General features: G+C 49.7%; 1 protein-coding gene across 2 annotated transcripts in view; it reads left to right on the forward strand.

Moving 5' to 3' along the window:
• Window positions 1-13224, forward strand: part of SLC4A3 (solute carrier family 4 member 3) — a 33490-nt gene that overhangs the window by 2026 nt on the left and 18240 nt on the right. For both annotated transcript variants that reach the window (XM_058840095.1, XM_058840096.1), the window contains exons 2-6: window positions 2912-3052; window positions 4266-4422; window positions 7952-8286; window positions 8708-8850; window positions 9403-9614. In XM_058840095.1, the coding sequence (XP_058696078.1) occupies window positions 2999-3052; window positions 4266-4422; window positions 7952-8286; window positions 8708-8850; window positions 9403-9614 (901 nt within the window). In that variant the 5' untranslated portion in view covers window positions 2912-2998. The remainder of the gene's footprint in view (window positions 1-2911; window positions 3053-4265; window positions 4423-7951; window positions 8287-8707; window positions 8851-9402; window positions 9615-13224) is intronic.

Raw genomic sequence — 13224 nt, forward strand, 5'->3', positions numbered from 1 at the left:
GCTGGTTTGTCCCCTCCCCATCTTAGTCATCCCATATTGTGCTAGACAAAATTAGCTCCTAACCTTTCCTTATAAATCAATCCCTCTGGCCCACTGGCAAAATTTTGCTCTTCTCTGAACTCCATCTGTTGAGGGTGATAGAAATGCCTGGCAGGATCCCAGCAGGTGTCCATCCCACCTTCCTCCAGAGGTGGCACAGAGTAAGGGGCAGGTGGCCTCTAGTGGCCGTGGCCAGCCGAAGAGGAGCACCAGTGCTTTCAGGCTGTGGGCTCTCCATTCTTTAGAAAGAGGAGAGCTGGTAGGGTTGGAATCGGAGAACGCACTTCTTTGTCCTCACCTCTCTCTCGTCCCCAAAGCATCAGAGCCTTCCAGCAGCTGGGCCCCGAGTCCTGCTGGCTTGGGGTGCGCACACATCGCATCCTGCTTTCATAGGGTGGTGAGTGGAGCATTGATGGAAACCCCATGGGCATTTCCCAGTCCCTCTGAAATTTCAAAGCAAGTCCCCAGGGCTCTCTTACTGCTACTGCAACTGTCTGGCTTTTAGCTGTTCAGCCTCATTAGAGTGATGTCTTCAGCATAATTCTGAATGCACTGCTGTGATGTAAAGAAAGACTAAGTGCTGGATTTTCCCTCCCTTTTAACTTCCTTTAGGCAGTTGGGCTGTAGTTTTAAACTCAGTGTAACATCTTACAAAGCTGGTATCAGCAGAATATATTGCACCTAGCAGTTCTCCAGGATGTGGGTTTCCTCCCTCTGGGAGCACAAAACGCCCCTGGAGCTTCTGCCTTGCTTCAGACTTACCTGAGGTTGACCTGAAACAAAGCACATTGCTTCACAGCCCTGCTGATAGTCTTTTGTTTACTTCAAAGGCCCCACAAGGCACAGAGGTGAAGCTGAGCATTTGCATTTCTTCCGTTAAATTACCTTTACCATTTTGCTAGGTCTTAGGGATTCTGCCTCTACAGGAGCTGCTGTCCAAAGGCCCATTATCTTTTTACTCCTTAAGTTACAGTTCTTGCAACACGTTTTTGCAGTCACTCTGTAGTTGTGAATATTCTATTCCTTAAAAATATCCAATCCTTTCTTTAACGGTGGTGATGCTGTGGCCCTGCAAAGTGAGGTTGCCCTGCCAGCTCTTCTCACTGGAATAAAATGTTCCCTGCCTTCAGTTTCAAATGTACTGCAGTTTGTTTTCATGGAATTATACCCTCTTCTCGAATTAAATGCAAAAAAAAAAAAAGGAAAAAAAATAGCCATGTATTAACCTTTTCTCTATCATGTCTCCTACTAAGAGGATGGCCTGGATGCTGCATTTGCTGTTTAGATGTCTGTCTTGGCAGCCTATTTCTCCTGAGCTGTTGAGGTCTTACTGAGGATAAAATTAGTGATGAGTCCAATAAGGTGTGTTTCAGGTGTTTCTTACATTATGTTTTGCCTTGTTCCTGCTAATTAGGAGGGTGGAGCGAAAGAGCATCCTTCATCAGTGGTCAGATTAGCTCCTCAAAAACTTGCCTTACAGATGGCCCTGGGATTTTTGGTTTGAATAAGGTCTTCATGTAGGCAGAGTAAGCAGGCTATAGATCTCCCGGACATCTTCAAAGATAGAAGGGATAATGAAGTGGCCTTACTGGTTTCATCCTTAGACAATCTTTAGCATTTTAGTCACCTGTCTTGAACTGTGTCCCATGCTAGGTATTTCAGATTAGATAGTAAGAAATCCCTCAGCAGATAGCTAGGACACAGACTATAATACTTACTCCAAAGCTTTCATAGCTGGAGAATAGCTTGTTCTGAAAGATGGTTTTAACTTCTCTTCATTTTCTTTATCATAAATATAACTCGTTACCAGAGAGATGGCCGAGCTATCCTCTGACTTCGCAGTTTTTTGCTCCTTGATGACATCACTAAAAAAAAATGTTTTGCCAATTTTGAATTCATTTGTATTCTACCCTTGTAATTTTAACGAATGTCTCTTTTCTTGTGCTGTGAGCTGAGGATACTTTGCTTCTCCATGTGCCCAAATCACTGTTTATATGCTTACATATTTTCTGTTTCAGATGAGTTTTTGGGGATCAGTGTCTTCCCACTGCCAGTCTCTGTACCATTTCCAGTTCTTCCTGGGGTGCAGCTTAGGCTGTGCTGCTGCTGTAGATGGTTTGACCAGAGGTGTTTCTATGTTAGTCTGTATCCCAGTCATTGTCAAGCATAGCACCTCTTTGCCTGGATCACCTATAGTTGGATATTGAGCAGATTGTTCCTTTGTGCTGTCCTCAGGGACTTGTGTGTCCTTTATCCCAGCCAGTGCTGACAGGGCACAGATCTGCAGCCTGAAGGTTGGTCTCTGCCTGTAACATGTTGTTTTGTGTGTGGCGTTTGAATGATGAACTGTTTGTCCTTGTGCTATCTCTGTGGTCTGCACAGCTCTCTCTGTGTTTCCTTCTGGCCTTTTTTGGGATCTGTCCAGTTAAAGCTAGGTGCCACAGAACCACTCTGCTGCCTGCTCCTGGCATGTACTCCCAGCACCCGATCTCTCTGACTTTTTCTTTCCCTGGTGGTCAGTCACACCCCCACTTTGCACAGTGTGCTGCTGTAGAGGTGGCTGAGCAGGAAGATTTTCTTTCTCTCACCCAGCCCATGCAGGAGCTATATATAGCTGCTGTCTCCATTGACCCTTCTGACCTTTCAGGGAAGGACAGGATCCCATCTATCCCTGATCAGCTGGAGCTGGTGACCAAAGCAACGTGGGCTGGGCCACTTGCCCCTGCACACTGCTGGGGACAGGCCTGTCCTAGTGATGCCAGGGAGGTTCTCCAAGGTCTGATGAGGTGACCCCTGGATCAGGAGCCAGGGGCTTGAGGGCAGTGGCCAGCAGTCTCCCACGACATTCCCTTGTCCTGCCCTCTCTCCACAGGTTATGCCACTCTCCAGGTTTGCTGGGTGCCTGCCGGTGAAAGAGAAGGGTTGATATTTTGCCCAGGCCCTTAGGTCCTGAACCAAAATGGCAGCTGGAGAGTCCCCTCCCGTAGGAGATGTCTTCATCGACTTGCAGCAGGTGAGGTGGGAATCCAGGAGCAGTGGGGCCGTCTCTTCCCCAGGGACCAAGCTCCTGCCGGCTGAGAGCGGCACTGGTGTCCTGGCGGCCTGCTGCAGCACCGGGACAGGTCTGCATGAAGCGTGCCCCGAGGCTGCCCATGAGCCCGCATCCTCTCCACACAGACCGCAAACTGTGGCCCAGAAAAGGCCAGAGGTTGCTCTGCGAGGTCCCTGTGCCTTCACATGCCGTGGAGTAGGGTACGCAAGTGACAGGAGGAGCTGAGTAACTTGAAAATAGACTATCACCATTTAGGCTGGGCTTGGGACACCTGTGCTAAGGTGAGAGGAGAAGCAGTCTCACCCACAGATACAAAACTGCTCCTAGGCCGCAGAACAGGGATGTGAAGAGAGGGATCTCTCGGCTAAAGCTGCCTTGCTCCCTCTTTCTACCTAGCAGATTTGTCACAGTTGGGCCTCCTCCTGTTTCCATGGAAACACGGGAGTCCACAACAGCTCCACGCTGGCATTTCGGCTATATTGATGGAAAATTTTACCAGCTGCAGCTGCTCAGGAGAAAGAGAGAAAGAAAGAAAGAAAAAGAAAGAAAGGCCAGGGAACACCTGGTGATGCTCATCTCAGGGCACTTCCACCAGCAAAAGGCAGAGAAGTTCCCATTGCGTGAAAGAGGAGGAAAGTAGGCAGAAAAGCCTGAAGAAGGCGTCCAAAAGGAACGGGGAGTCCCTAGGTGTGTGGAGGGGAGGTGGGAAAGCACAGGGTGGTCACTGACCCAAGGGCAGCTCACCAGAGCAGGGATGCTGTTTCCCAAGGGGAAATACAAAGGAGGTCTAAGAATGAGAGAGATGGCAGACTGGGAAAAGGGAAGACCAGAGGGCAGCAGTTAAATGTGAAGAGAGAAATTCCAGTCAAACAAAAGCTATGCATTTCCTCCTATGGGAAAAACAGGCACCAGCATATTCCCTTGATACCTGCCACTCAAGAGAGGTGTGGAGGACCGCTAAGGTGTCCCTTCAGAGTGTCCATTGGGAGCTTGCTGGTCTGTTCTGGCACTTGGTTTTGAGCAGAGCTGTGCCTCTATGTGAGGAATTATGCCCCAGGCCTGTTGTGTGGAGCCTGCTGCTCCTTAGCAAGCTGGCACTGTTGGAAGGGCAGGAGGATCCAGAGGGCTTTAGGGGTCTGCCATGTTTGATTCTTACCTGGCGGTTTCTGTGCAGGGCAGAGATGACGCAGAGAAAGCCTCTCCTGGTGCCGAGGACGATGAGGACTTGGATAAGACTTTGTCAATCGAGAGATTTGGGGACCTGATAAGCAAGTCAGCATCAAGCAATCTGGAGAAGCAAAGTCGCAGCTACAGTGAGAGAGATTTTGAATGTATGTAGGTTTTGAAACGTTGTACCCCCTTCCACCCTCACCACCAGCCCTCGCTCAGTCAGTCCCACGTGCTCTGCAGCCTTGTGCCAGGACTGCAGATTGTATTAGCCTGCTATTCACTTCCTTCCTCCAGAGCGTTCCCAAGGTGCTATGTACACACAGTTTAGCACCAGTGCCCACGGCCTGTTTCCAGTCTGTTCCTGTTTTCTCTGTTTCCATAGGCATAGCTACTGCACAGCCTACCCAGCAGCATAGCTCAGCCCGGGATGTTTGCTCACCTCCTAGACCAGTCTCTGAGACCTCTGCAGCTACTTCCCCAAGTTGAAATTTCCAGTTTAAAACAATTTTTCTTCCATGTGGCTGCAGAGAAACATCCAAATATGACCAGAAACCAGGCTGTTCCCCCCAGTCTGAAAGCAGATGGCTCCAGTCAGACATGCCTGTGTATTTCTAAATAGCACTCAAGAATCCATTGGGCTTATCTGATCAAAGAAAGGAACTGCAAAATAAAAATGGAGTGTGAATTTAAAGTGCTGTAATTATCTCACCTGAATTCATCTGAGCAGCCTATCTATTCCTTTAACTGCCCTTTGGTAATGAAGGCAACTGGTGTGCCCAAAGTCACCAAAATGTTAAGTGAGAATATACTGACAAGAGTGACTGTAAGCTATTGCCTGGTGTAGGTGGGTTTTGTTACTTTGTAGAAACAGCAGTGACGGGCAGGAAGAGGCCCCCATCCAGCAGCCTGTTTGTGTGGTAGACACTTAGCAATGGTTGGGAGATTTTCCCAGTCTGTGGCTCTCCACAGTCACATAGTGCTTCTTTTCCAGTTTGGCTTTGATGGGATACAACCTTGGGAACATTATGTCCCAAGTACATCACCAGGCTGTTTTCTGCTTGGCCACTCATTTCCAATGGCTGTTACAAAAGCTTGCTGGTAAAAGTCTATTACTGTAGTGCACCTCAGCTGCTGGATTTTTGCCTGTATCATTTCTCTACAGAGGCTCCATTCAAATAACACTTCCCATCTGGGCTCACACTCACTCATGCACATGGCTGCAAGGTGTTGGTAGCTTTGCTGTGGGTTGATTTCCTGTCCTGTGCCCGTAGGACCCACCTGCTCAGAAGCTCTGCCTGTGTGCACAGGTGTGCGGGTTGGCTTGGAGGACATGGATGATCTGCTTGAGCATGCATGGCAGAAGCTTTCTGAAAGTTTGACTAGAGATTTGTACTGTTTGGGGTTGGGGTTTTTTTCCTTACTAATAGGAGAATCATTTTTCTTTTGCCAGAATCAAGCTTTTTTTTCTCTGAACTCCTGATGTATTTCTGTTGTCTAGGACTACATCAACCCTGTTTATCAAAAGTTTTATACAGTTCGTATTCATAAAGCTGGAAGATCTGGTTAGGTCATTAGACTTTTAAAGATAACACAGAAATGAATGCTCTCTGGGCTTAGAAATGTTTCCTGCTCTAGTCAAATACAGGAATTCCTAATATGTAGGCTCTTCCTTCTGGGCTCCCTATCCAAATTACTTTTTCATGTCTCTTGTATCAAGTTCACCAAGAAATGTAATCAAACATCTGGGACACTAGTTTGGCAGTAACTTTCCATACAGGCAGGCAGTGCAAGGAAGGGAGCAGGGAGGGAAGGCAGAGACTGGATGCACAGGAAGACAAGGAGGAAGAAGAGGGAGGTATGAATCCTTCTGTGTTTGGGAGAGGTGTGTTTTTCCCACCTCTAGACCACCTCTGTGCAGATGTGATCAGTTAACACAAGGAGGGCTGAGTGCAGGGGTAAAGAGAGGAGCAGTACTCCCCTCTTCTGTGCCAGATCACACACCATCACTGCCCTTCCCTGCAGCCCAAGGCTTCAGTTTCCTTCTGATCCAAAACATGTATGTTTCTGGCTTGGGCTGAAGTGAACAAGCCAGAAGGGAAAGATGGGCTGTGTCCTCACCAGCAGCTTTGTGCTGTTGAAGGAGCAACATGTGTATAGTTGGGGTCTTCCTTGCTTCTTACATTAGAAATTTGTGCCTGACCTATCTGTGGCATGCTATAGAAGTACAGCAGCAGGACAGGAGGGTCTTTTTGCCACATCTTGTGAGTGAAATAGGGTACACCAAAGAAAGAAACACCTTTGAGAAAAGCGTGTTTATAAAGAGCCTAAACTTCCAATTTGCAGACGTCTGACCATTCTAAATCTCCTCTAATCTTGCCACAAGCTGCTGCTTCTGAACCAGGGGGATGTGTGAAATATCCCTGCTGTTCCCAAGGGGGGAAACAAGGGAGAAAAGACTTGAGAAACCAAAGGAAAGGAAACATGACAGCAGAACAATGAACCTGCCTGGCTCTCCCAGGGAGAAGGTTACAGCCTACATTGAAAATGTCCTTTGAAGGTAGTTTTCACTATAAACAGATTTTGATGCCATGTCACAGGAAAGCTGGGAAGGAACCAAATCAAAACAGGCTGGAAACAATTCCTCAGGAAGAGCTGCTGACCAACACCCCCTTGCCAAGTGGCTAGTGCCCCCTGATTTCAGCCGCTCTGAGTGCAGCCCTAGGACCTGTGCATCCTGCAGACTGTCCGTGGGAGGCTTTGTGCCTGCAGCTAGCCCTGGCAGCAGCAACTTCTCTTTCTATCACAGTGGGATGCTGAGCTTATCCTTGTTCCCTGCCTGGTGTGTTGCCTTTGTTTTGGAGTGCAGACTCAGAAATGCCCTTAATTTCTTCTCATTCTGTAATTCCCATGACTCCCAGGTCAGGCCTCTATGAATTTCTCTTTGTAGATTAGTATAAAGAAAAAGTCCTTCTGCCCTGTTTCTTTACCCTGGTTTTTAAAAGACAGCCTTCTAACTGAACCTGAATTTCAGAGGCTGGTAGACACGTGCCCTCAAAGTACCTGGGATGTGGACTTAGGTTGCATTTGCAATTTTGTTCCTGTGGCTGTGTAGGAGGAACTTACTGTCAAAGCCTGGGAGATAAATAAGCTACATCTATTCAACTCAAAGGAACATTATGCAGAAAAGAAATAACTATCATTTAGGATGGAAAAGACCTCTAAGATTATCAAGTCCAAATGTAAACCTACACCAAATCTACCACTAAGCCATGGCCTAACCACTAAGTAATGTCCCTAGAAAGTTTGTAAAAGGCCCAAATCATGTTTGTTTGAGGATGCAAGAAACATTTCCCTGTATTTAGGAAGGGGATGTTGCGTGTGGCAGGTCACTGCAGCTCCGCACAGCCATGCAAATGGTTTTTGGCAACACAGGGAGAGGAGTGCCGCCTTCCCCAGGGCAGTGGAGCTGTGTTGAGGTGGTTTGGCACTGCACAGGGGCTGTGTCCCAACCTACCCCAGGCTGGACACAGCCTGCTGCATCACTGAAAGAGCTTTGCTATGTCCCTGCGGGCTGGTGGCTCTCCTTGCCCTTCCTGGCCCTTGATCTTCAGACCATGCTGTTTCCTGGAGGGGCGCCTGGCAGGTTCCTCCCAGCCTTTTCCTGCCCCTGACTCTCTTTTTCTCTCTCAGTCCACCGCCAAACCTCGCACCACATCCATCATCCCCTTTCCACTCACCTCCCTTCTGCCCTCAAGTTCCAAAAGAGGCCACCCCGTGCCAGCAGGAGGAAAAAAAGGAGGAGGAAAAAGAAGAAAACCTCAATACCTCCCTCAGAGGTCACCCCCACCATCCAAGAAGAGGACGAGGAGGGAGGAGAAGAGGACGAAGAAGAGGAAGAAGAAGAAGAGGAGGAAGGAGAATCTGAGACAGAGGAGGTCCAGGAGAAAGAAATCTCTGCAGAGTCTGAGGCCAAAGCTCGTGGGAAGGACACATCCCCTAAGCTGGAGTCCCCAAGCAAACCAAAGGCAAGGCCAGGACATGCCTATCTGGATGGGGTTTAGAGTCTGGGGGGAGGTGGTAGGAGGGTGCCAGCAAATGTGCTGCTCAGGAATAAGAAGTTGTAGCTGTGCAGTGTTGTGGGAAGAGTGTTTTTGTCCTTGCCTAGCAGAGATGGCCACCAAAGAACAGTGACAGGTAAGTCATTGCTTGCTGTGGATGGAGGGGTGGGTGTGCATGAGGATTTTGGGGCTGTAAGACCCATAGGGGAAGATCAATGTATCTGCTCTTAAGGTTTATAGTATAGTGGAGGGCTCAATATGACCAGTCCCAGCGTATGGGGCATGTGGGGAAAGTCGTTGTGGCCCATTCTGAGGAGGATCTGTGTGCCCAGGAGTGGGTTGAAGGCTGTCTGCCCAGCTCTTGCTGTCAAGACTGTTGTCTCTGCAGTTCACTGTTGGCAGCGATGAGGAGGAGTCCAGCAGCACTCTGGCTCCCGCGCAGTTCCATGTGGAGGAGGAGTGTGGCATCCTGTCCCCCATGCCTCGCTTTGCTGACCTGCTGCAGGACAAGGGCCCTGCCTCTCTCCACAGGTACGTGAGTAGTGCCAAGCTGCCCACTGCTCTCCCTGGCTCAAGGTCACTGCACAGAGTCTGTCCCCAAGGACAGTGGCTGTTCTTAGCCTGAACTTGCCTGCTGGGTCAGAAGGGACGTGGGCCCCAGAGGGAGAGCATCTGGGAGCAAGAGGGCTGCTCTCTGGTGGGACAATGATTCCATGGGACTCCTGCTACCTCCCTGGATCCATTGGATCCTCACAGTGCAGGGTTAGAGGCATGCCTGGAATACCCTTCTTCTCAGCTAACTTGTGCTGTTGTGCTGAGCTGCAGGCTGGGAAGCCCCAGGAGGTGATCATGATCAATTCAGGGGTAGGTCCCCAACACTGGGCACAAGCTGATCCCACTCTGTGGTAGGGAAGAGGAGGAGAACAAGTAGCAGCCTTCAGATTTTGCAGGAGATGACTGCTGGCCCCGCTCCTTCTCAGGGACTTGCTGGTCAGGGCTGGGCCAGGGGACCCCAACCCCTGAGGGCCACTGCCCATTCTTGTTTACCCTGCTTTCTACTGTCAGTCTCTTTGCTTCCTGCAGCCCCCCCGGGCCTCGAGAGCGTCTGTCACGCGGATGGGAGAAGCGCAAGGCCTGGGGCCAGGTGGCAAGCGGACAAAGGGCTACCTATGACTTGAAGGAGAGGATGTGCATCGGCAGCATGACCACTCTGGAAAGTGCAGCGTACCAGCGCGTCCCCACAGACGAGGCCGAGGCCCAGATGCTGGCATCCGCTGACTTGGACGGCATGAAAAGTGAGGCTTTACAACACTACCTGCGTTACCAGTGCGTGTGTCCCTTTGTCCCGTGCTTCTCTTGCTCTCCCCTAGCAGCCTCAGGCATGGTTTTTAGCCTGCCATAGGACCTGGTCCTCACCTTCCTGTTCCCCAGATCCTTCTTTTCCAGCATTGTCTCATCTCTGTCAGCTTTATGTTGTCCACAGTGCTGATCCTCATGTTTTCAGCACCTCTATTCCCACCTATACCTGAGGGTGCCTGCTCCTCCACCCACCCCCCTGTCCTCTCCAGTTCAGAGTTCCTAGCTCTGAGACCCAGCTCTCTCCTCTCCTGACACACTTTCCCAGCGATCAGCCCTCTGTGTGACACGCCGCCAGCTCTGGTATTGCAGAAAACCTGAGGTGAGGAGCCTCCCTTCTCCTCTGCTCTCGTGGCAGAGGCAGCTGCCCCCTCTGGAGTGCCTCAGAGGGGGACTGCCCCTGTGCGTGGCACGAGGACAGAGAGAAGAGACGTCATGGAAATGCACGCTCCGGGCCCGAGGACATGGAGAATTCAATAGGTTGCTCTGCAGGCTGGAGAGGGAGGGAGACACTAGAGGGGAGTGAGGGAGAGAAGCGGTGCTGCACACGCAGCCTGGCTGGCCCTGGGCCACGGGTGTCGCGTCCCTGGGCATCCGGCACAAGACCCCACGGAAAAGCGAGGACCCTGCTCTGGAAGAGCTGGTGGGGCAGTCCCCCACGGAAGCATCTCTGGGTGGAGCCAGTCTTCCTGGAACCTCATCGGTCCTCGGGGCTGCTGCAGCCGGCACCTTCATGCCCTGTGAGCAGGGGAGCGAGGCACCGGGGCTGGCCCCAGGGCTGTGGTGAAGCCCCCCCAGGGGTGCAGCTTGCTTTCCACACATCAGCCTGGCTATCCTGGCTCCTCATCTGAAGGCGTGTTGCTCATGACACCTGACCCCTGACCTTCACAAGGACAAAATGACAACCCTTCAAGAGAGAGAGGAGCCAGCAAAGGAATCAGAAGGGGGCAGCAGCCCGGAGGTAGTGATAAGCACCTGTATTCGCAACTCACTCGGCTATGAGGACTTTGATGAATTTGCCTTCAATTTTGAAGACTATGATTTATGGGAGGCCATCAGAAACCATCTGGGCTACCCAGGCGGGGAGCCCACCTGTAAGTACCGGAGCAGTGACCCCATGGCTGCAGCTGTAGATCAGAGCCCCCAGCTACAGTGCATAACCCGCTCCTGTGTTTGTTGTCTGTACCCTCTCCGTGTTAGGTTGGTCTTCTAGTTTAGAGGAAGTACAGTCTGCCCCACTGTGTGTCTGGGGACACCGGAGGAGCTGCCTGATGCCTGTGTGTCTGTGTGAGTTCTTAGTACCCATCTGTGTTGTAGTGCTGAGGTGCTTTCCTGTGTGTTTCTCGCTCGAGCAGCTCCAGAAGCAGCATCTTGCTGTTTGTGCTTATCAGGATGTGGCCCATGCCATGGGCAGAGAAAAAAGCAGCTGCTCTGAGGGGTGTATAAGGACAAAGAGATTTCCCCTTCCATTTGTAGCACAAGGTGACAGTGTGCTGCTGTTCTGTTTGCTGGAATTTGAGTGGAGGTGTGGGTTTGACAGCAGAGGTGGGTATCAGGTTCTCAGCTCTGCACCATAGCCTAATTGCCCAGAGGAAAAAAAAATAACCTAGTCTTTGTATCTGCATGCTTGAGCATGGCTGGGAAACTAGCTGATGGCAGGCTGGCTGGAGTGCCTGGAAGGGGGAAAAGAGGAAGGAAGGAAGCAAGAGTGCAAAAAGCAGGGAAGGAGAGAATAGAAATCCTGAGAGTCAAGAATGTCTTACTGTTCTCTGCATCTGTTTCTATACCTTCACATCCCTTGCAGAGTGATCTCTGAGCCGTCTCAGAGACCATGCAGAAACCAGAGCCTCACTCCTATCTCTCACAGGGGTCTTTCCTTGGTGCATGAAGCTAAAAGGTGGCCCACTGTGGGAGTGATACTGTTCATAGCCATGGCTCATGGGTGGGTGTCCAAATGTCCTCATCTGGATCATGTGTTAATTTTTCAAGGGATTTTAGGAGTGCACATGGGAGGGTGATGTCCCACCCTCCCAGTCCCACTAAACAGCTTTACACAGAAGAATGGGAAAGCAGAGTGATTGTAACAGGAGCTCAGGATGTCTTGGTTCAGCTTCTGCTTCTGTCACAGACTGTTTGATCTTGGGCAAAAGATTTAATTTGCCCTGCCTCCGAATCCCAGCATCATGTTCTCTTTGTCATCTGTTCCATCTTTACAAGCCTTCAGGGAAAAAATGTCTGCCTCTGTGCTTCTGCAGGGACCAGCAAGTGGGGATTAGCTTCTGGCTGTTACAGTAACAACTCTGCTACTTGTAACTGTAAATTGATAGGGCATATAGTAGTAGCAAAGTTCAAAATAGAAACCTGGAGCAAATTGGTCCCATCAGCTGTTGCAGGCTGAATAAACTGTAAATTAAAAGCGTGAAGAAATTGTTCCAGGTTCACCTTGGAAAACATGGCTTTTCTTGGGAAGGTAGAAAGGGCAGATCACTCTGCAAGGTGTGATAATGCATCACTTACAATTGGGGAAATTGGGCTTTCTAGTAGTTAACACATTCATTGATTGCTACAACTAATACAGCAGGTGCACTGTACAGACAACTCCTATTTCTGTATAATGAATCCACATTGTGGATTAATCCTGCAGAGAGCTATGGCAGAGTCAGACATGGCTGAGACACCAGAGTCTGTTTTGTGCAGAGCCAGTTCACTTTCAGCCAGTGTCACTTGCCCAGCTATTCACTCCATGGCAATGCTTCTTCCAGGACCAACTCAGATCCAGGAGGAATCAATTGTTTTTGAACAGAATGGAGTCCTTGGTCTCCTTGCATTCTTTTAAGTGTTTGGAGTATGGGGAGTACTGGACCTGGACACATAGTTGGCAGCAGGGATGAACTATCCCTATCACATTAAACTCAGCATCAGCCGGGAGAGACTTGGGCTCTGTGCAGGACAGGGTAGTAGCTTTTTCCAGAAGCCAGCATAGGGCTGTGTCTTACAGTATGTTGATTAACATTTCATTTAGTCTAGTTTTAAATATTTCAAGAACCTGAGTTTTAAGTCTCTTTTTAAAGTCTCAGTATTTCAGGAGTCTGAGTTTTAAATCTCTTTTTTCTTGCTATAACTTAACCATTGGGGTATATGGGCAGCAGGCATTATCCCTGTGATACCAGAATAGCAGGTAGCTCCCTAGTACTGATATAAGTACTCTGATGCCTCTTTCTGGTCTTCCCTTCTTGTGGATTGAGGGAAATGAAAGGAGGGGAGCAGGAGCTATGGTGTAAATTGGTGTAAATTGAAGGCAATTGCCTGCTAGCAAAGGCATTCTTGGTACATTCTTGGTAGAGCAAGAGCAGTACTCCCTGGAGTGTCTGGCTTCAAGAAAGAAGGACAGACCTGTGCCCTGAGCATATATCACCCTTTGGTCTCAGTCTAATATCTGTCCTGAATAAGGACCTCAGATTTAGGTGCTCTCTTGAGCTTGACTTTCACTGGGGAGAACACCAATCTGACAGGATACAGAAAGGGTCTCTGTAGAGCAGCCTGAAGCAC

The sequence above is a fragment of the Poecile atricapillus genome, chromosome 5 (genome assembly GCF_030490865.1).
Source record: "Poecile atricapillus isolate bPoeAtr1 chromosome 5, bPoeAtr1.hap1, whole genome shotgun sequence".
NCBI classification, from domain to species: Eukaryota; Metazoa; Chordata; class Aves; order Passeriformes; family Paridae; genus Poecile; species Poecile atricapillus.